Below are 22,540 nucleotides of genomic sequence, written 5' to 3' on the forward strand. Positions count from 1 at the left end.
CTCATCTTCAATCCTTGAAAACAAATCAGAGAATGTTTCTGCCACACCAAAAAAGCTGGATAAATACAGCACCTCAGCAGACGTCAAAGACAGAGTAACAGAAGATTATAACATCTTTGTAAAAGATGAAGAAAAGTCAAAGCCTGACTCTATGTTGGTTGATTTTGGTCCTCATCCTATTAGAGTCACTGAAAAGGCTCCTTTTACACCACCACAGCAACGGCCTCATTCCTCCACTAGCAGCAGCAGCAGCGAAGATGAGACGATATCCCACAGTGTTCCTGACCTGAGTGCCGGTGTCCCACGCATCAAAAGGTTTCTGCGCATAAAGGCTCCATCACCACCGCCAAGTAGTTCTCCATCTTCTTGCAGTGAGAATGAAATTGACAATTCAAAACAAAGCCTACACCCATCAAATATTTTAGGAATAGACAACTATCTGATCCCCTATAAGCGTTCAATTATCAAATCTTCATCGGTGCCTAGTAACTCTTTCACCCCAAGTAGCAGGGGTCAACCTATGGACTTTACAGAACAAAGGCCTACAGGGGATGGAATGCTAACTGGAAAAATGCATGCACGTCTTGAGCCAATGATCAGTCCAAGAATGACCTTAGATGGAACGACAGAAAGAAGGATTGAACAGTCGAGCTCTTACGCAGATGTGGACCTTCCACGTGAGATAAGTTGGGCTGGTGTTGGTCGTCATCTGTCCAACCCTTCGATGTCCAAACCAACAAGTGTGAATGCAGCACTGACGCCTCTGCGCCAGGCTCCACCCGCAGAGCCAAAATCTTCACCTCTTGACCCCTCCAGCAGTGTAAGCATCGCTGAAATAATGGAAGGCAGTGGTATTTCAGGCAGGACAGTGATACACAAATATTCGTCACTTCCTGCCAGAAGGGTTGCTCCTTCATCATATGATGCTCTCGACACGGTTGGCAGCGCACCCGGCAGAACACATGAGGTGTCAGTGTCTGTGTCTGAGGGCAACAAAGCAAGGAGAGGCCTCGGTGCCTTAAAAAACATGGCATCTCAGAGAAGAACGTGGGAAGCAAACCTGGATGAGGATGCATCTCCTTCATTTGATGGCCACGGTCCACAAAATAGCAACAGTTTTGAACAGGACATCCAAGTCCTGTCTAAACAGCCATTAAAACAAGTCCGTCTTGCCTCTGGCTCAGTAGATGAGAGAGATGCTGGATATTTGTTGTATGGAATACCCCTCTACAGGAAGCATAACATTAGAGCCATTAAGGCACCACAGGAGGCTCCACCTCCCACTCCAGAAACACCTCTACCAGATGACTGAGTGGGGCTTGCACTGAGACCTCCACAGAGCAGTAAGAAACGAGGAGTGTGAAGGGAACAGATCCCATCAGTGACAAAGAGGAATCTGGCCTGTTTTCACATAAATCAGAAAAACTTGGGAGTCTATTATTCCTCAAACATGTCTTTTAGTGATGTTTAAACACTTAGAAATTAATGCGATTATTGTTCAGTCCTAAATTTGACAATATGAAATATTGTAGAGTTCATATAATGAGATAGAAATTAAACAAACTAATAATTGTGGGAAGCTGTTGCAAAGCACAGTTGACTATTTCATGTTTATCGTTTATGTTTGTATTACTTCAGCAAAATCTTTTCTTTTTTTTTTTTTAAATGACTTCCTGCAAACAAATTTACAATGAGAAACCTTCATGGCTGCAAATCATTCAAACATTTATCAAATGACTTAAATAAACCGGTGTTTCAAAAAGACAGACTGATCATTTCTAGAAATAAGAGTTGTAGTCATGACATGAAATATTCGTTTTTAGGACAATCTACTCACTAAAGAGCTCAAAACAAGCCAGTAATAAGTTAATAAACCCTTTTATTTATGTGTATAGACATAGGTTATAGTGAAAACAGACATGTAGACACTTAGTTTACATACATATATACAGTTGGGACATGGCCGTTCGTCCTCCTGCATTTTCATGGGAGAATACTAAAACATTGATCTATGCACAATATTTGGTAAGCAATCCAACAACTACTTAAATCTTAGAGTTCATCTTGATGGCTGCATCACAACGACGGGTGTTTGTGGAGTTCTCAGAAATAGTGGATTTTAACGAATGCTGAAGAGAATAATCTTCATGACTAATTTCAAGGTGTATTTTGTGAGTATCGTGACGGCGAGCGTGATGGCAAGAGATGCAAAACAAAGGCGGTGTGCACTTCCGATCAACAAAACGGTTCTCCACATGGTGGCGGCAGCTTGCTGGGGCTTACACTCTGTATAAAGATGAGTGAGATGGGATAAATGCAGGAGGGAACTCCTGTTCCACCATGAGGTTACAGGTGTGTTCCAGGTCTAAGTAGACACAATCATGTTCTTTCATTAGAAAAAATAAAATAACATGGTTGCGTGTGTAAAATTAAGCACAAAAAACACGTGCACAAATTCCTGTACAAAACAAAAACATGTTTGAAAAATGTTTTCAAAAAATCTCCTCCATTCACAAAAGGCTCTGTTGGAGCATGCATGCAAATAGTAAATCTGACAGTTCAGCATCACATCACAGCCAAAGACAAAAAATTTATTCATGTGTTTACAAGAACATTACACTAGGCGAACAGAACGTCATAGCATCATCACACAGCTCCAAACTGTCAGTGTCCACTGTTTTGATTACATCCTACAGGTGGTACAGAGAAATGCTTTCAGCAAACCTACCTCACTAGTTTAAAGGACGTCACCCTCAGAAGGTCTCTGGTGTTCCACTGCAGTTATATTAACACTGTCAGTGTTGGGAGAGATGCTACTGGTAAGAGGACACCTGAAACTATCAGTAGACTAAGGAAGACAAACATATGCCACATACTGAGACAAAATGGACACCATCTAGCTCTATGTTAACTTATAACACAGCCCAAACAGTCTGAATTCATCCTGAAATAATCCCTGACCACTCGTATGTGCGTGCGTGTGTGTGTGTGTGTGCATGTTTTCCATGTATTCTCACATGTGTATATACATTTGGGTTTTTGTTGGTATGTGTGTGGGACACACACAAAGTGACTTTCATGTTTTGAGGCACAATAATACTCTTACCTACACAACGTGTATACATAAATTGGTCATAAGACCAATAAATGCTGATCAGAGCACTAGTGGCTCACCGCTGTACTGTAATAAGAGTTAGTAAGCAGCAATGCTGATTTGGTTGGTGTTATGAGGTCTGAAGCCTTTGCAGGGGGACTAGCATGAGCAAAACAGCATGAAGGAACACAAACTGGAGAGCGAGTAAGAACTGGCACATACTGAGAGTAAACAGCACAGGCATCAGACACCTGCAATCAACCCTTTGACACAGTGTGCTTCATTAAGTATTACCAAACAAAAAAAAAAAAAAAACAATAGTTAGTGCCATCTGTCCAGAGAAGCTCAAGTTCAAGTTCATTGCACAGGTATATAATACTTAAGTGTGCCCGGGTTCAAGCGACCCTGTTTAAGACTCAAACACGACGCATGAAAGGTCATTTCTGTTGGTTTCTCTGTGCTGAAGACAAGGGGTGAGGAGTGGTTCTCCCACACAATACCGTTTTGTTTCCATCCTAACACAGACAGCAATATGACATGTCACCGTGGGGATTGCTGCAAGGCTACCCACTGTGCAACTTCGGTAGGGAGCATAACTCCACAATGACAGCCTTCCGCACCTGCAGTCTGGGCAGCACACACCAATCCAAAGCCCCCACCCCCCACCCGCTCTCGCCCACCCACAGCCCGAACCCGTCCTTTATCAGGAAGCACTGTCACTGCTTTACCATTTTTTTGTGTGTGTTGTTTACATATTGGTTGTTGATACTCAGAGTTGTTGTGGTCACAGTTGAAATTTTTTTCTCCCATTTTCCGTCGGCAGCTATGACATCTGTCTCTCCTTGTACCACTCCACAAACTCATCCAGCAAAACTGGCCCTGACAAAACAGGATGACACAGAGAACAGTTACTGAAATAGCAATTCATTCAAGCTCTATGTTGTCTCATTTCTTTGTACAACTAAACAGTCACTCACAGGCACCGTCCTCATCATAGTTACTGAGGTCCAGGTTGATTGTCCTGCTGAACTCTAAAACATTGCACCATTGGTCTTTGTTGATGACTTTGTACTTTGATTGCTGGGGAACAAAACATCAGCGCCACAGATTAACACTACAACGTGTCCCCCACAGCTTCGGCATTTTTGCTAAATCGATGCCACATGCTTACCTCTAAAAACTGATTGAACACTGGGAACAGAGGCCACGTCTTTCCCAGAAGAAGTCCCAGCATACACTTGGCTGTGTTCAAGTCCAAACTCCTCTGATCTTTTTCCTGTCCAATCAAAACACCAGAGACTTAATTAAATTGATGCAAAATGTTAACTGGTGCAAGAATTTCAATCTTGTGTAACTGACTCTTCCAGGGACTTTTTTCCTCTGTTCAGTTTAAACTAGATCACATGGAATGCCATGTATGCAAGCTTTCTTGTAGAGGAAAAAAAAAAAAAACCTGCTTGACTCACCCGAGCAAAATCAAAGGCATATCTATAAATTAGCTTAAAACTGGTGCTGTCGTTCAGGACAGATCTCAGGTAGTCTAGCGAGTTCCTCAGCCTCTCTGTGGAATCGCACCTGACAACAGCAGAAAAGTACTTCAGACGTGCTCCACATTTCACCACCAACTCTACTGCAACTACCAGCCGCAGAGAAAACACAGCAAGCTAATGAAATCTCTTTCAAAAATAGCATTTAAAGGCTAAAAAAAAGGACACAAAGTGGTAGACGTACTGCAATGAGCCCATGCCTCTCAGCCACTCCTGCAGGGTGAAATATCCCATACTCTGAGCATCCAGCTTCCAAGCAAGGACCAGCATAACCACCTGGACAAAAACAACAACAAAAAAGAGTAGCTGCAGAAATTCTTTGGCAGAGGACATGCCTCGCCAGATTTTTGTCTGACCTCAGTGACCAGTGCAACAAAGACTGAGTGTACAGTGGGGTTTGAAAATCAGGTTACAATTTTCTGTAATTTTGCATAAATATGAGCCCAAAACAAACTTTTACACAAGTACTAAAAAAGAGAATAAAGAGAGAACTAAAATAATCAAGAAATTCAATCCCCTAGCTAATATTAGTGTAAATGAGTCCACCATAAGGAGAACATGGAACGATGGTGTGCACGGCTGCACTGCAAAGGCGAAGACCATTGCTGCCTGTTTTTTTCCCCACAAATAGGATTATCTATATATAAATGACCATGAAAATTTACATTTGCATGTTCTCATTCTGCAGACATTTTCATCCAAATCAACATAAAAGTGAGGAATAACAAACCAAGCATAGGCATGAGAGTACTGGATCTTTTTAAATGACAAGAGTTCACAAACCTTTAAGTTCTTCTATAACTACACAGTGACCTTCAAGTGCCACGAGGATGACGAAATTATATTTGACTAGTCCTTTTTTTTTTATGCCAAAAAAGGTGTCTCAGCCTATTAACATAGCATAACTGGCAGCCCCCAGGAAACACTGAAAAGCAAGCCAGCAGGGAGCATACAAATTCAACCAAACTGCACAACTTGTTTAAATAATAATAAAAATCTTCTTACATTCTCTGGCTCCACTCCAATGTCTTCACAGAACTTCTCCATGCCCTCTGGACCCACAACATCGTCACAACCTTGTTTAAATGAACGCACAGCATCAATTTGGCATGTGAGGCTAAAATGTAACTACGACGAGAAAGTGTAACGACGCCCCACCTGCATATTCGTAGAACCACTCCAAGCATCTTTTACTGGAAAACGTCTCCTCCTCACGGATTTGTGACGTTTCGTGTTTTCTGAAAACACTGCGGACGAAAAAGCTGTTTTAGCAATTTGCCAAGCAGCAATATAGACTTTTCCTATTGGAAAACTGACATTCTTTGTGCACGTCTTTATTTCCAGAAGCCACAAAAATAAAAGGGATCAAGCAGAAGCTGAAAACTACACTCAAGGACTCTTCAACAATGAGACTTCTCACCTGTCCTGGCGACTCTTCTTGGCCGACATGTCGTCTCCAGCAGAGGGTCTCCTCTTTTTCCTAGGCGGCATGGCTCTAGAGCAGCAAGCTGGGACGGAAAGTGAAAAGAGCGAGGACGCATATCAGGAATACAAAAAAATATGCCAATAGCAAAACAATTTTGGACTGCCTGTAAGGCAATACATGACTGCCCTGGTAACAACCTACCTGATGGGTGGCTATCCTGTCCAACTTCTTCTGTCAGGTTCTACCAAAACAGATGGTTGTGAGAATGACCCAAAATTTCCCTGCACACCAACACACATCTAAAGTAAAATACACAACGCTGATCACATATATTTACCAGCCTGTGCAAGGTGTGGTGAATCTTGTGGATGCTGGCCAATGTAGTCAAATGGGAATTCAGCTGAAAATCTATTTCAACAAACAGATTAAAGACAACATGAGAAACGCAAACCGAGGCGTGACACACGACCCTATGCTGCTATCAATGCAAGGGTACGAGAGGGTGACATCACAAAAACCTGAACACTTTGATCGGTTCTTAACACAGACTGGACGGTGCAGATGACATTCTCACGTGTTTTCCAGATCATGTTGACGTTTGATTAAATGGCAGAAAATGTCTCACACGAATGACGGAGTGACACCCTGCACTCCTGCAAAGACATGGAAACTGGAAATATTCGATCACACAAGCTACCTTGTCCCCAAGTGTCTTCTGTGCATTCCAGATCGTAACTGCAATCAAACTCCTCTGATTTCAATTAATTTCAAGGAGGCAATTCCTGACAAACGCCAAAAACACACTGGCGAGCACATAGCACTAGCTGCATACCTAAAATAGCAGTGCAGACGCGCAACTTGCACAGAGTTTACAAAGTATCAAGAGAGTTGGACTTATGGGTTATGTAGTCCTTCCGAGTTAAAGAGGCCATTAGAAGTTGTGCTAAGCTTTGCGTACCGAACTACATTTCCCAGGCCTTTGCAAAACAACTACTTCTTTCAGACTCCTCTACCCCCTACATTTTAGCCTAACTGACTGAATACGTTTTTACATTGATTAATAAATGTAAAATGATACGGCTAATGGCACAGTAGCGTTGCACAGACGTTTTGCAGTAGCTGAGGAGAGTGGCGCAGAACCAGACAGCACTGCTGCAACGGGCAACGAAACATTTTTTACACAACTGCGTCACAATTTTCATCCTCTGTAACAGTCCGCAGTTGACCAGCAAAATTGTCCGTGTAACACTGGTATTACGTCGATCTCAAGTTTTAACTGAAACGTCCTGAACACCAGCAATAATGGTGAATATAGCCAGCACAACCCACCGATTACCATCGAAAACCTTCTAAATTAAAGTAACGTCGGCGGTATTTACCGATCACTGCTACCCCAACATGAAAAGATAAGTTAAGCTAACCTCCCGTGTCTTGAAAAACATCCTAAATATCCAAAACAAGTGAAATTATACTAGCTATTTTCCCTTTGTTGTCGCCCAAGACAGCACTGGCAAATACAAAGAGACCAGCAAATAACACGGGATTCATGCGTTCTCATCAAACCCCACTGAGCCACGGGACAAAAGCGGACGTAGAAACCCAATTCGTTAGTTTGTGTCTCTCTGACACACGCTTCACAACCCGAGAAAGGTCACAAGTTGATGCAGAAAAGCGTCTGTAACGTTACTACTTACTTGCCGCATCAGAGTGCATTTTTATGAAACATACAACTGTCTGTGGGAAGTCCGCAGACCGGCCAATAGGCGGGTCTTGTTAACGTAAAACACGCCCGCAAACGTTGATTGAAAGTCAGCTTGCTTGAGCTCCGCCTTTACTTTCTGTGATTGGCTGAATAAATTGTCATGTCACAAGAAGGAGGAAATACTAAATAGACTCCTCCCCTACATGAATGTGATTGGTCAGAGCTTCCAAACAGGGCGCACTTGTGAGTGCGTCAATCACTGGAATTTCCTCGTGCAAGCCTGAAACCAGCCCACGATGAAACCTGATTGGCCGTTTTTGTCATAAACGGACCTACCAATATTATTGCTGAATGGGTCCGTTTAATATCTACACAGGCGGTATGAAGTGACAGTTCACTTAGTACTTTTTCATTTTACTAATGAAAAGCAATGGCGTATTAAGTTGATAACCGTAACCCTCACTGACCCTGCGTCGTTACCTGTTGGTGGCAGTCTATCGTTTGTGATCGGCAGAAGTCCACGATGTCAGAGAAGGTCCTGCCGCAAACGATGCTTCAGTTACTGTATGTTTAGCAACAATGGGCCCGGCGTCACGTGACTTTAAACCCTACGTATGAGCCTAAACGAACGGCTACAAATGGAACTACAGTCCGGTTCCCGAAGTAGTTGTTTTTTTCAAGGCAATAACAGTGAGGTGATTCATGTGACTTTTTGTAAGTGGACCGGTCACTGGTAAACTTTACAGCATTTGTGACTTGAGTGTCGATATTCTGACCAGCCTTTTTTTAAACACCAGCCGTTGAATGATTCGTTGAAATTCATGGTGCATGTCTGTTTAACTTCTAGTTGGAGCTAAGGAAGCTACCTGTTGGGGTGGCTCCAGAATTAGCGACTTTACTCGTCATTAATGGTATGGGCGTGCATTACTGGACATGACTTGGGTGGCTTGTACATATCTGAAGATTGGATTGGATTCATATAGATTTATAGGTTTTGGAGCAACATGAGCTGTCATCTGGATGATGTCATCTTCAAGGAAGGCTTTGCTCATATAAAAAAAAGACAGTTAATCACTGCTAAATCACTTTCTTGTATTACCCCAGTGCAGTTTGTAGTAAATGACTGTGAAACTGACCCATCTACCATCCACACCCGTCACCTGCAGAAATTATTTGACACATTAAGAAACAAAAAGTACAATAAAACAGAACTGTAGAAAAATGGAAAAAAAACACCATTTCGTGGTGCCTCAAAGCTCAGTACTGGGACCCAGTGGCCATCGGACGACCGGGATATTTCCCGGCGCCGGCCGGCCAATGAGCTCAAGAGAACCAGCATGCAAACTGCCCTGCACAGCCGTGTGAAGTTCATGAACGGTCCATTGAGTTAAAACTGTTGTCTATCCAGCATGTTCAAGATCTCCGACAGCTATTGAAATAGTCCGACGAACTTCCAAACAATATATATAACACTTGTTGTCGCTCTACATCTCCCTCATGGTTGCTGAGTGTCAAACTCACTCTCATTAATCCAGCCTACTGATTTTTGTAATCTAATTCTTTTTATGTTATGTCGATGTTACATAACTTTCATGACCACAAATATAAATTGACCAGAGATTTAATTTGGGTTTTTTTGTTCATAAATTAATGGACAACCGTACACTTGGCTTCTCATTTTACTACAATACACATGATGTCCAACCGCACCAGTCATTCCCACCAGATTACCCTAAGATTTCAGAAAATAATTTCAGCTTGTCTCTCTGATATATCCACGTAAGAAGGAACGCCACCTTCAGTTAAACATCTCTAAGATTGAGCTCTTTGTCATCCCAGTCAATCATTCCATTCAACACGTCAACATAAAAACTGCCTCTTTGACTACCTCTCCTACAAACTTTGACACAAACCTGGTTTTCAGTATTGATGGCCTTCAGTCGCTCTCTCACGATGTTGCATCTGTCTCTCGATGGTGTGGCTCTGCACTGTACAGCATAAGAAAAATCAGGCCACATCTGACTCCGTATGCAACCCAGCTCTTGGTAGAGGATATGGTTATGTCTCGCCCCAACGACCACAATGCTCTTCTAAAAGGTCTTCCTGCTTGCACAGTGAAACCACTACAAATGGTTCAGTGCGTATACTGTTTGATCAACCAAATAGGCCTGATGCCACTCTATTACTCATTGAACTCCACTGGCTACCAATTAAAGTTTAGTCATGGATGCTGCCTATGAAGTGACTGTGGGGTCTACACCGAGCTGTCTCAACTCAGTCATTCAGGCTTATGCTCCTTCTCAACCTTTGTACTGTTTTAATAAAACTCCTAAAGATGTACTACACAATTCTTAACATAATAAAAGATAGATTTTTCACAATGGCTTGTTGTTTCTTTTTTATGCAAACTCCTTTTTTCTGTAACAATATTCAACTGTGCCGTTCATGGAGCGTAAAAAAACACTTTGGAATTATGAACTGCTCTCTTGATTCTGAGTTTGACATTTGATCGGTAATAAATCCACTTGAAAGGTCTTTTCGTAAAGACAGTAAACACCTGTCAGTATGAAGGAAGCTTATATCGCTGCATCTTTATTGAAATTTTGAAATCATTCTTTGGTTTAAATCCTAATGATCAGGGACTGTAACTGTGACCTCAGAGAAAACCAATCCCTGACCTTTGACAAAGAGGGGTGTGCCGCTAATGAAGTGACATATTTACCAGCCACGATAGTGTAGAGTGTGTGGGTATTTTATTATTCGTGGTGGGGACTTTAACCTGACTCCACTAGTGACTTGTATAACTGTGGAGGTTGGGTGTTTATCTATCTATCTCTGTATGTATGTGAACATATCTTGCTAACACACGGCAACTTTGTCCCAAAAAGGTGGGTAAGGGAGATCCAAATGTAGGCCAAGTTGAAAGACAGGTTTGGTCCGGCGCCTTTAGTATTGAGTGATTCTTGTGTAATAATGTTGCAAAGACTACACGGTCCTCATGTGTGAATGGAAACATGTGGTGGCTGTTGTGATTCCACTGCAAGGTGCTCTGCTGAATAAACTTTGCTATACAGTCATGGTGTAAAGTAAGTACACTTCGTTTCAATTCTAAGGTCTTATATACGAGGGCATGATTCAAAAAACTAATCTGATCCTTATCATTGGGTCTTTCAATGAGGAAGAAACAACCTCAGATTAACTAGCACTCACAGCATTCACTCACAGTTATTATTCATTTAACAAAAACTAAGCCAGAATGCCGAAGAAGTATGTGGAAAAACTATGTAAACTCCACGATTTAGTAGCTAGTAGAGCCATGTTTAGCAGTACATACAGTGGTATAAATTGGAGTAATAGTTTCTGTGTGACGTTATTAGTCGCTCACATCATTGTGCAGGAATTTTGGCCCACTCTCCCTTACAACTTCATTTTACTGAAGTTTGCAGCTCTCTGTAGGTCCCACCGCAGCATTTCACTCGGGTTGAGGTCTGGACTTTGACTGGACCACTGCAACACCTCCATTATTTTCTTTTTCAGACATTCTGTTGGAGATTTGCTGCTTCGACTGGGATCATTTTCCTGTTGCTAAACCACACCTTAGCTGTCGGACAGATGGGCCTCACATCTGACTCTAGAATACTCTGATACACAGAGGAGTTCATGGTGGACTCGGTGCAAGTCTACCAGGTCCTGTGGCTGCAAAACCAGCCCAAATAATCCCCACCACACCATTGTGCTGTACAGTTGTTATGAAGTGTTTGTGCTGATATGCTGTGTGGTGCTGTGCGTTATGACCCAACATCTCCACTTTGGTCTCGTCTGTTTTGCTTTATTCACATACAGTGTGGCAACTCTAAGCTGTGCTGCCATGTTCTTCTTAGAGAGGAGAGGCTTTCTCCTGCAACCCTTCCAAACAAGCCATTCTTTTTCTAATTGTTCTGTCACAAACTTTAACATTTAACATGCAGTCTGATCGTGGAGTGAACTTACCGGGACATCCACTCCTGAGAAGACTGACAGCTGTCTTAAATGTTTTCCACTAGAATGATGGACTGCAAGTCATTTGGAAAAGGTCCTATAACCAACAGACTGATGTGCAAAGACAATTGCTTCGCTGAGATCACTGATGATGTCTCATTTGACTCACTTCAATAGATAGTGAAAATGATATGCCTTCTGTTGTCTTTCATCCGAGGTTGTATTTACCTCATTTTAAGACCTGGTAATGAGCAGATTTCTTTTTCTTATATCCATACACACACACACACACACACACACACACAGTGGACCCTGAGGCGTGCAGGCATGATTGCAGCTGACCCCTCCCATCCCGGACACAAACTATTCGACCCACTCCCCTCTGGTAGAAGGCTGTGGTCCATCGAGACCAAAACCTCACGCCACAAGAACAGTTTCTTCCCTTCTGCAGCTGACCTCATATACAAGACCAGAGACCCCCACTGACACTGACCCCCCACCCCCACCACCCTCTGCACATTACATTCATGTGTACTCCACGGACTGTCTACACAATACCTGCACATACTTATTCCATTGTTTCACTTCCGCTTTTACTCACTGTCCTTATTTATTGTTTTTTATTCAACTTTTCGGAAAACAAAGCACCGGCACACCTCAACATATTCCTTGTATGTGTAAACCTTCATGGCAATAAAACTGTTTCTGATTCATAAAACCTTAAAATTGAAAGAGGGTGTTCTTGCTTTTTACATTGACTGTATGTGTCTTCAGATTCACCACAACATACTTTCAGTAAAGCTCCACTCATGTTTGGATCGGACGATATTTTCTTTCAGTGATATCATAGAAAACCTTTTTCAGATTTCAGGCAAATATGGGAAACTTTAAGTTAACCAGAATGCCAGTGGTGATGAATAATTAGCTTGGTGAGCTTCGGCTGCCAATTGTTTCATATCCTACTCAAAGCATGAAAATCATCTAAATACCACCAAGCCTTTTTAAACCAGAAACACTGATCCCTTTTATTCAACACCATTTTAAACTTGCTTTTTTTGCGCATGTAAGTAAAACAAAAAGTACCGCCAGCAAAGGTGTGTTATACTCCACTGAAAGGTGGAGATTGATGTACAGAGGTTAACCTTATCTGGAACATACCACGCTAGAATGAGTGTCCTTCATTTCATGTGACAAATTGTGCAATATATACCTGCATTATCACAGTGGAGTGTTCCGCTACCATTCTATGCTGACTTATAGCCAGTGCTTTATTTATATTATATTACCCTAAATGGATGGTGGTTGTAGTGCATTTCCTCAAGTGGGTGGAGTTTAAAAAGTACTTCAGGGAGGCGCAATTGCAGCCAGTTGCATTTGAGGCATTGTGAGAGGGGAAGTACAGCAGTTGAAGAAGCTGTGCAGTACAACTCCAGAAACGACCACTGGAAACCTCTGCATCATGAGCGCTGAAACAAGTGGGCAAACTGCAGTTAAGACTGAGGAAGCTGCTGCTCCTGATTCTGCTGCGGTGAAAGCGGGCTGGAAGGTGAGATATAACAAATGATTTCCTCTGCACTGCGTGGGCCCCCGTGTGCAACCATGGGGAAGAAGTTCTGCCTAACGTGTCCCGTGTGTCTTCCAGTGCCCCCTGAGTGATGCTCACGTTCACAGAGAAGATGTGAGAAGGGTTTGGAAAGAGTGCCAAGAGGAGAGCTTCTGGTACAGAGGTAATCTCTTTTAGATTCCTTCATTCAGCAAACATCCATATCATTTCTCCGTGAAATGGACGTTTTGTTATTGGAGCGACTTAAAAAGCCAACAAATGTGTCATGCGGTTCCAGGTGAGAGACCGGAGCGTGGTGTACATCTTTTAACGTGTGCTAAGCAGAAGCAGTGGGGTAGAACTCATCCGTCAACTTCCTAGTTTACTTAAACGTGTTTATTTTCCTCGTGGAATTTGGTGTGGGGCCCCAAGAAAAAGCTCCCATATGTGGACCCACTTATCTATCTTTGCTTAGCTCGAGTCTGTCAACGTTTTTCAGTCCATTGATTGATTTGAGTCAATTCAGTGAAACATTAAAACTGCTGAGCACTGGCTGAATGGACCTGTGTTTCAGGTGAAGGTTGGGTTGAGTGTGGCGGGGTGTGTCCATAGCTGCTCCAAACCCCAAACACCTCACAAAAGAACTACTCCAACAAGAGTGACAAAACTAACAAGGGATTTAGGAATACGCCAGGTATGCACACCCATACGGCTTGAATGCCACTTTAAGATAAGAATCACTACAGGTACCAAATTGAAAGCTTCGTACAAAATGGACGAAGGGGAAACTCGACAGTGATTAGGAGTCCGCAAACTTCAAATGATCCGTGTTTTATTTGACAACACTTTATAATCTCTATCCTTCTACTCACGACCAGCCAGCCGCAGCAGCTGTTCACGTTCTCTCATCACGCAGTTATGTAAACACAAGACGATGGCAATCAGCACTTCCTGCATCGGTCCAGTTGCGTTTAAATTAGACGGAGACAGTTGAATCTTGTGAGTTTGTGGCTCAAAGTTTAGTCTAACTGAACTCAAGGTAAATCAAGGGGTGATCAATGAAAGACAGATACGGAATGGTTCAGTCAATTAGACAAAAACTGAAATCTTTTCTTTGTCCGCCCACCTGTTGTTTTGCAGCGGCTTGAATTTTTGCAGTGAATGATCAGGTTTGTTTATCTCTGATCTAATCTATTTGCTGTGGTTTGACAGAAAGTTCAGCAACCAATGTAACTTCATTCAGATTCTATAACATTACATTTCTTGTCTGTTACGGTTGCTTTGATCGGCCGCTGACCACCATTTGTCTAATTTCTACACTTAGCTCTTCCTTTCTCTCTGGGTAGCATGGCTGTCACCGGGGGTCTCATCTACAATGGTAAAGACTTCCAGTCCCCATTCTTCTACTGTGTCAAAATAACAAGTAAAGCAACCTTTTCTGCAATTATCACAATTAATCGAAGCTCGTGTTTTTGTCTTCACATACAGGTGTTTGGAAGTCATCAAAGAGATTTGGTCCCTTTCCTAAACTAGCAGGTTTATGCCTTTTTATTTGTCAGTTAGTAAGATGTAATGCTTGATTAGAAAAAAAAAAAGATCCCTGACAACAACCTTTTCTTTCTCTAGTTGCGGGGCTTCTTGGGTTTGCAGTGGGAAAAGCTTCCTACGTTGGAACTTGCCGAAACAGGTTTCAGGAGCTGGGTATTAAGGATGGACCAGGATTTGGACCCTGGTCCAGGAAAGGTCACCCAGGTCATGACCGTCCTGGACACAGGTGGGAAAAACACAACACAAATCAGACTACTGCACCATTTCTGGTCAATGGAAATTAAAATTGTTATTAAAGCTGCCACATCACAGCCTGCCGTTCTTTCTAGAAACCTTTTTTTTTTTTAACACCCTTTGGATGACTACTGTCATTATCTCTACAGATCTTGCCATCATGTCTGCGAAGAATGCAAGAAAAAAGCTCAAGCTGCACCCGCTGAACAAGCTTCAGCCTCATCGTAAACACGGAGGGAGCCACTGTCAGCATGGATCTATTAGTCACACTATTTCCTTTTATTAAAAGCCATAAACAATGCTTAAATGTTTTGTAAGTCTCACATTTCATCAAATATCCACTAGGGGGAGCAACAATCAAATCAATCAGTCAGTAAAGATGGCGTTTCCAGTTTTATCTGAATGAATACAACTATATGTACAAAAGTACAAAGTCTCTTACAAGGTGTGCAGCAGCAGGACAAAGCAGAGATTATTTGGCTTAATTATCAACAAGTAAACAGAAACAGTATCGTCTAAGATTTAAAACAAGCGGGCAAAAACCAAAATCAATGTATCTTTAATACTTTCAACTTTGTGAGTCTTGAAAACTCAGCAGTTTTTATGCTTCATCATATATTTATGCATGCATTTCTTTACATACCCAACATGTGGGCATGGACCTCAACCAAATAATATCTGAGGTGGAGGGAGGACTTGGAGGAACATTTGTTTACCACAAGCTGCATCAGGTACTACACGGCCAAAAGAAAAAAAACCTTTGAGATTTGATACATGCTAAACAAAATGCAACTCCATCATTTAATATTTTTGCATTTTAATCCTACAAGAAAATCCGTCCACATCTGGAGAGCCCAGAAACTGATGGGGAATGTATTTTGAATCTCAACAAACAGTGTTTGTCATTTATAACCAATCCCCTGAGGACACGGGTGGCCAGGACTGAGACCTGTGAGGTCATCAGATTTTCTTTTTTTTTTTTCTTACACTACTAAGAGGGCTCTGAAACTGAGCTGCTCGCCAACCTCTTAATACGGGGATTTCTTGGTCTTTTTTTAGATATAAATACCTGAATGCCAGGAGACAGATCTGAAGGAGATCGATTCAGTTCAGTGATATTTTGATCGCTGTTTAGAGTGAATAGCCTGTACCACACTTTTCTCTCCTGTTTTTTCACGGCGCTATAATTCTTTGAACAGTCTGAATCTGTGCTTCAGTTAGAGTATTTAAAGATGACTCCACAGGACCTTTACGGTGTAGTTGCTGCGTGCAAAAGAAACATCCACTAATGCTTGAACTGAGATTTTACAACAAGGATAGCTTTGGTGCCCGGATCTAGAAAAGATTTGACAATATCACAGCTTATTTTCAAAGCCAAGACAGTGCTCAGTCCTAATAAAACAGAAGACACTCTAAATTACTTTGAACTTGTCTTTTTCTTTTTAATAATGTATTGTTTGATAGAGAGAACCTCTTATATCTGCTTTAGATCTAATACATTAGCATTACAAGACTGAACAAGCCATATGTGTGAAGGAATACATAGTTTTTCCACACACTGCTACATTTTGGCTCGTTTTTTTGTTAGATTCATAATGACACATCATAACATGTCATATGCTGATGTTCATATGAGGTTGTATTTGAAGCTCTATATTTTGTAAACCAAGATAAATCACTTTACATTAGATCTATCTGTACAATGGGATATGTTTTCAATTAGAATTTGCCATGCAATGTGTACTCATTAGCTGATTTAATTTCAAATAACTGTGATGCAATCCTCCCTAAGTGTTTTTTGTAGTTATAAGAAGATATACTGTAATTCTTTAACACATACAAACAAAGGCTAAATTATTTGTACAATTGTATGAAAGCTGCAATTATAATTACTGGAATATGGTGGGGACTCTTCATTACTTTTACAGTAACTCCTTATAAAAATGTATTTTCTGTTCATAATTAAGGATAGCTCTGATATTAACTTAGATGTGAGTTGTAAATTGCATTTTTTAATTAAACGGACAAGCTTTCTCACCTCTTTTTCGCAATTATTTTAGAACTATTCTTAAATACCTCACTTTCATTGGTTTCTGCGTCTCCTCAGTGTTCCCGCCCGTCGCGACAAATTACGGCGTACGCCGGTTGCCATAAAAGTAGACTCGCGCGAATACCAGCCTCCAAAAGACGCCATCCAATCAGCAACTCGTTTTCTTAAGATTGTCAGGTATGTTAGCAAATAGAAAAACGTATTCCATGCAGGCGTACACTATTACAGCCAGTCACGATAAAGAAGGAGGGACAAACAGATGGCCGTCTGCTCTGACAGTGGACCTATTCCAACGCCGTCACAGACTGCGAAAAAAAAAATCACACCGCTACGTAAATCCTTCCAATGGAGGAGGGCCAGGACGTAGAAGCTTGTTCGGCAAATGAAAAGAACGTCTGCAAGCTAGCGACCTAGCTCAACTACAGGGAGAAGAAGTAAAAGTTGTGAGATAGGTCAGCATTACACATACAGGAGTAAATGAGGACACAGTGTTTGGTATCGAATGTAGTTAAGGTTGTCTTACGCCAAGTTTCGATTTTAACTTTGTCGTTGAGTTTAACGTTGGCTTTCCAACTGTGATACCAGAATTGGCTGCCGTGTAGCATGCTAAAGAAGGAGTTTGGTTTTTCTGCTAGTGTGAGTTAATCGCCTTCCTACCAACCTTGCAAGATCAATGGTAAGTACCGTTTACATTCCTGTTGTCATTTGTCTTGTCGCTGTCTGGTAGCTAGCTCGGCAGTTGATATTGGAATATTATTAGTACATTGAACGTTACTTTGACGTTTACAACTGGCTGGTCAGCTAGCCTCTTGCTCAACATTAGCAGTTTCTTCAATACATTTAACACCAGGCTAGCTGCTAACTGAGGCTATCATGAACCTTACTCCACTGTACGCAAGCCACTTTTAACACAGCGACTTCTCGTTTGGTTATATTCTTGCTCCGCTTGTAAAAACAAAGTGTCAGGGGACAAAATTATTAACAAACTTGTTTAGTATGCGTACGCGGAACACTAAAAACAACCACGCACACATATTTAAGCCAGTGTTTTTCAAGGTGCTTTTATTGATAACGGTTAAAGCTTTTCTGTTTGTGTGAGGTCGCTGTATAAAGGATGATAGTGGGTTTTAGAGGACTCATCAGCAACGTGTCCGAACACGGTGGCTCCTGTGCGCTGGCACAACAGTGAGCGAACTGTCAGCTTTGCATCCAGCATTGCAATGAGGACTGCGTCTTCTCCCGTTCGGAGTGCATCGGACGCGAAAACAAAGTATTTCGTCAGTGGCACTTGGATACAGACTGTAAGGAATCTGGTCAGTCTGCTGTGTGACTCGAGGGGAAGATGGGCAGTTATTTGGAGGGAGGCACAATGACTGACGAAAAGCCGGTTCGTGTGCACCCTCGTCCTATGGTGTTGAATTGTCTAGTAGGAACTTTGTCGTATTTATACAAGTTGGGTTAAAACATACACATGCTTTTTTTTTTTGCAGTTAAAAAGAGCAGTTATTGTCCTCTAACTTTGTCTGATTGTATCTTTCGGGTGTTGTGTTGTCGCTTTTGTGAACGTTCCATTTCAGATTAAGCTTTGTATGCACAAGACTTCGCAGGGTTGCACCGACACAGGCCTACTCGGCTATTGGTCATAACAACTGGCTGACATCACCCCAATCCCTGCCAGGATAAGCCTTTGATGGCAGTGCAGATGTGTCCTTTATTCTCCTGTACATGCACCAACTAGACAGAATCCCCCTTGATTGCAGATAGCCATCTATCTGTGATTATCTAGGGCATAACTCCTGTGAATTAGTGCATTTGTCTTTAATCTGGTGAGACATTAATGACATTGAAGAGTATGGGGATGGAAAATCCAAGCCCTGCTAAACGCCCCCACGGTGGCCTCTCTCTAAGCTGCCCCCCTGCAAGGATTAACTGTTAACTCAGCATTTCAGTTATGACTGTAAAAATAATGCACAGCAAAAATCAAGCATGAGTTGTTGTCTTTTGTTGTTTTTAACTTTTCATGTAATAATACTGTTGATCCCCTAACATGAGTGCTGTATTATCTTTAGTTATGTCTTCTATTTCAATTCTGCAACTTCTCTTCTAATTGGGAATGGCATCTGGAAATGACATTGAAACTGCATCATGGTCAGTTGGTGTCCTGAATCACCTGCCACCATGCCCTGTGACTGCTCAGCAGGTCACCTGGTTCAATATTTGCAGCTCCCATACAAAATCCTGATGTAACCTCTCGAAGGCTGCCCATTTAGTTTGGCCTGATTATAGCAGATGACCTCTTATCCAAACCCAGACTGATAAGTTGGATCTGCGTTCATGCGTGTGTTTGCACTTGGCTGACTGCTTAATTAGGCAACAGAACAATAAATATGCTGAGGAATTGCACACACGTGGCCCTAAAGCCTTGCTGGTTGCTGAAATACTGCATGCAATCACCTTACTCAATGTGTTTTCAGAGAACTTAACACTGAGCAGCTTTCTGTTTGTGGGAAATTCACATGGATAGTCTTTAAAAAGGTTTTTGAAGTCTTCTAAAATAAACTGTTTAAAAGTGATGTCTTTAAATATTAAAACAGGTTCAGTTTTGTAGGGGATGTTTCTTGATTAAATATTGTCGTGTCATGGTTTGGATTCAAACTCTTTGTCACCATCTCTCTGATATGAAAAACTAACTTCCAAAGGTCACTTCCCAGTGCACTGTAGATTAACACGCTTCATTACTTGCTCTGAGTTAGGCATTCTTTTCGTTTATTTCATCGGAAGACTTGGCATGAAGGATGTGCTCTGTGAGGACTGAGTCTAGCCAGAAATAACCAATAATTGAGCCCTGCTGAGCAAAATTATCTTTGGCTTTTTGGAAAGAGACTTTGGAGCATAATTGATGTTTGGGTCTACCTTCGTCAAAGAAACCACCCCGTCTTTACCCTCAAGATGGCCTCATCTGAGTTTCAGTGTTTCTGACATTTTAACAGTACTTTACCGCCACACATCTTATGGTTATATTTGTCTGTTGGAATAAGATAAAGACGAGAGAGAGTTCTCTAAAGAATCGTACAAAAGAAAAAAAAAATTGTTTTTTTGCTCTCCTTCCCAGTTGGAAGAAGCCACCGACGTTTCAGTTTAAGAGGTAGCAATTACAGCAGGCCAGGCCTGTCATTTAGTGTTGGAGGAAGCCAGATATAGGCTTTCCCCCGTTTGTCCAATTTTACTCTAGCACACTGCCTGGTTCTGACTATAATCTGGCCCAATTTATTTTTTTAAGATGAGTATAAAGAGTGCAATACATTAGACACTTTGTCGTTTGTTCTTTAAACTTGCGGTTGACCGTAATTAATTTAAGAGGGGATATCAACTGTATGGAAATGTTGCAAACTATTTGAAGCTGATATGTGGCTGAATGGAAACGAGAACAGAGCGAATTAAGACGGGACAGTCTCGTCTTTGTCTGAGTTATCTCCCATTTCCTGGAAGGCCTATCAGCCTCCCGTTTACAGCATCCTTGCTGTGTACTGGACTCAGAAAGCTGCTGGGCGATATTAATAGATGAAGTTGAGTTAAACATTGATCAGAGCAGTGTAACTCTGCTGAACTTTAGCTTTTCTGTGTAGACATGCTAACATCAGAATCTACATGTTTAAACTCCTTAAAAACACAGATTGGGAACCATACTCTTTATGAAGAGTGATGGAGCTGTGTGGAGATGGGCTGTAGGCTCGTCCTACCAGTGACAAGCATCTATGAGTACTTGAATGTAGAGCAGGCATAGTTTGTGACTTGATATTTGCTACAGCACAGGACGTGTGCTGGGTTGGCTCAGCCTCTTTCTGTGGTCACATTTTTTTTGTGTGTTTTGGAGTCGCTGAGTTGGAACAGGAAGTCGGATGTATTATTCACAGGTTTTTCAGTGTGAGAAGCGAGTGATGGCGTCTGAGATTTTTTTCTTTTTTGCTTCAGTTTTGTTTGTAGTGGGTGGGATTAGGTATGCGTGATGGTGTGTCACCGTGACATGACTTTCAGGCCATGAAGTTTTTAGTTATTTTTTGAATTGCTATCTTTGTTGACATGTTCTCACCATCTGCCCACAGTGTTGGTGTGGAAGTTCTCACACTTCAACTTCTCTGTCTGCTGTGTGGCTGAAGGCTTGTTCTTCCTTCCTTCATGTGACTGTGGTTTGATTATAGAAGTTTCTCGCGTTCTGTTCTTACTCTTTACTTATGTGTAATGTAATTGGATTATGTTTACGAGCCCTTTTTAAATGTACAATATGCTGCATTTAGCACTGAGTCAGAAACTAACAATGGATGTATGACTAGATATTAAAGTACTTGACTGTAAAATGAACTTTTTGGCCACTAAAATGATGAAAGAAAAAGAGTTTAGGAAGCTCTGAATGCTTATGCAACTACCTCTTGGATGTAACAGTAATCTTCAGATTATTACTCTGCTCAGGGGGAGGTTTTAATCCTGTTTCAATACAGAGCAAACCAGGCTGAAGCCAACAGTAGGCTGACATGTCACTTTGCTGTGACCAAGACTCAGCTGCCCAACAGCACTCTGTGGTTCTTTTGTGTTGCAGCAAAGTGTCCCAAAGAAAAGTGTTATTAACTCTAAAAAATGTAATCACACGATGAGTTGGGTTCACATACACTGTATTGTTCACAAATATTATCTTTTGTTTCAGATTATACTAATGCACTACTGTTTTCCTAATGAGCCCAAACTGAACGGCTTTGTTTTTGCCGATGTTTCATGACGGTGATAGTTTGTCTCTGCCTTCTCGAATGGGTTGTGTTCCACTGTGTGCTGCTGTTTAGGTTTTACAGCCAACTGTTAGTTAATCACTGTGGGAAAGGGCAGGATATTTGGTTAATCTGTTTGTTTTGCTCAACTCAAAAAGTGGCAAAGTAGTTTTTAGCCTGCTCTGCCTGGCATCTGCTCTCTTGCATCATTTGTATTCTGGTCACTGTCCACGCTGCAGTGAAGAACGCCTCATGTTTCTCTGCAATGTAATATTTCTATAAAGACTAAAAGTTTTTAAAAATGCATTCAAGTAAACCTACTACATGAGTGCTTGATGTATAATTGGTCGAGATACAGTAACACAGAGATTATCAGTAATGTAAAAGACTTGATTGGCTCAATCACATGACAGCAAAGCAAAAGCTCTACATTTGTGTTTCAGCAGCGTGATATCAGTCATTTTTGAATGAAAATCGGATAAATCGCACACCAGAAAATATCTGTGCAAACTATCAAGAGTTGTTGAGAGTTCTCAGTCTTTTTGAGAAGTTTGAATAGTGTGCATATCATCCTTGACTGATAAACCCAAACTATGAAAGCAAGAAGTAGAATGCGCCATGCTGATTAGCATCACATTATTGTGATAGCATCCCCCAAATT

General features: G+C 41.6%; 3 protein-coding genes across 8 annotated transcripts in view; 2 read left to right on the forward strand and 1 right to left on the reverse strand.

The window, feature by feature from the left end:
• dcun1d4 (DCN1, defective in cullin neddylation 1, domain containing 4 (S. cerevisiae)) overlaps window positions 1–8,268 on the reverse strand; it is a 163,613-nt gene extending 155,345 nt beyond the window's left edge. Inside the window, exons 1-11 of one of the 6 annotated variants that reach the window (XM_072389977.1) lie at window positions 7,762–7,846; window positions 6,405–6,475; window positions 6,269–6,308; window positions 6,062–6,149; window positions 5,800–5,888; window positions 5,647–5,717; window positions 4,826–4,917; window positions 4,561–4,669; window positions 4,266–4,370; window positions 4,072–4,174; window positions 3,908–3,973 (exon numbers count right to left, since the gene is read on the reverse strand). In XM_072389977.1, coding sequence (XP_072246078.1) covers window positions 3,918–3,973; window positions 4,072–4,174; window positions 4,266–4,370; window positions 4,561–4,669; window positions 4,826–4,917; window positions 5,647–5,717; window positions 5,800–5,888; window positions 6,062–6,149; window positions 6,269–6,308; window positions 6,405–6,475; window positions 7,762–7,780 — 843 coding nt within the window. In that variant the 5' untranslated portion in view covers window positions 7,781–7,846 and the 3' untranslated portion in view covers window positions 3,908–3,917. The other 5 variants (XM_072389980.1, XM_072389976.1, XM_072389979.1 and 2 more) reach the window with 5 other exon arrangements.
• Window positions 8,269–12,814: 4,546 nt separating this feature from the next.
• ociad2 (OCIA domain containing 2) lies at window positions 12,815–15,587 on the forward strand. The gene is made up of 6 exons (XM_072388733.1): window positions 12,815–13,293; window positions 13,390–13,474; window positions 14,615–14,668; window positions 14,779–14,826; window positions 14,917–15,064; window positions 15,222–15,587. Exons 1-6 carry the CDS (start codon window positions 13,207–13,209, stop codon window positions 15,298–15,300), a joined length of 501 nt encoding a protein of 166 aa, XP_072244834.1. The 5' UTR covers window positions 12,815–13,206; the 3' UTR covers window positions 15,301–15,587.
• A 1,842-nt stretch (window positions 15,588–17,429) lies between these two features.
• Window positions 17,430–22,540, forward strand: part of fryl (furry homolog, like) — a 58,930-nt gene continuing 53,819 nt past the window's right edge. The window contains exon 1 of the mRNA XM_072389992.1: window positions 17,430–17,798. The gene's annotated coding sequence lies outside the window, so the exon portion shown is untranslated. The remainder of the gene's footprint in view (window positions 17,799–22,540) is intronic.

Source organism: Leuresthes tenuis, unplaced genomic scaffold (genome assembly GCF_036924035.1).
Source record: "Leuresthes tenuis unplaced genomic scaffold, fLeuTen1.0.hap1 SCAF_7, whole genome shotgun sequence".
Taxonomy (NCBI): domain Eukaryota; kingdom Metazoa; phylum Chordata; class Actinopteri; order Atheriniformes; family Atherinopsidae; genus Leuresthes; species Leuresthes tenuis.

Coding starts and splice junctions, on each gene's coding strand:
- ociad2 (XM_072388733.1), top strand. CDS start 13,207: ATGAGCGCTGAAACAAGTGGGCAAACTGCAGTTAAGACTGAGGAAGCT. Junction 13,475..14,614: donor GGAGAGCTTCTGGTACAGAG/GTAATCTCTTTT, acceptor TTCTACACTTAG/CTCTTCCTTTCTCTCTGGGT. Junction 14,669..14,778: donor CGGGGGTCTCATCTACAATG/GTAAAGACTTCC, acceptor CTTCACATACAG/GTGTTTGGAAGTCATCAAAG.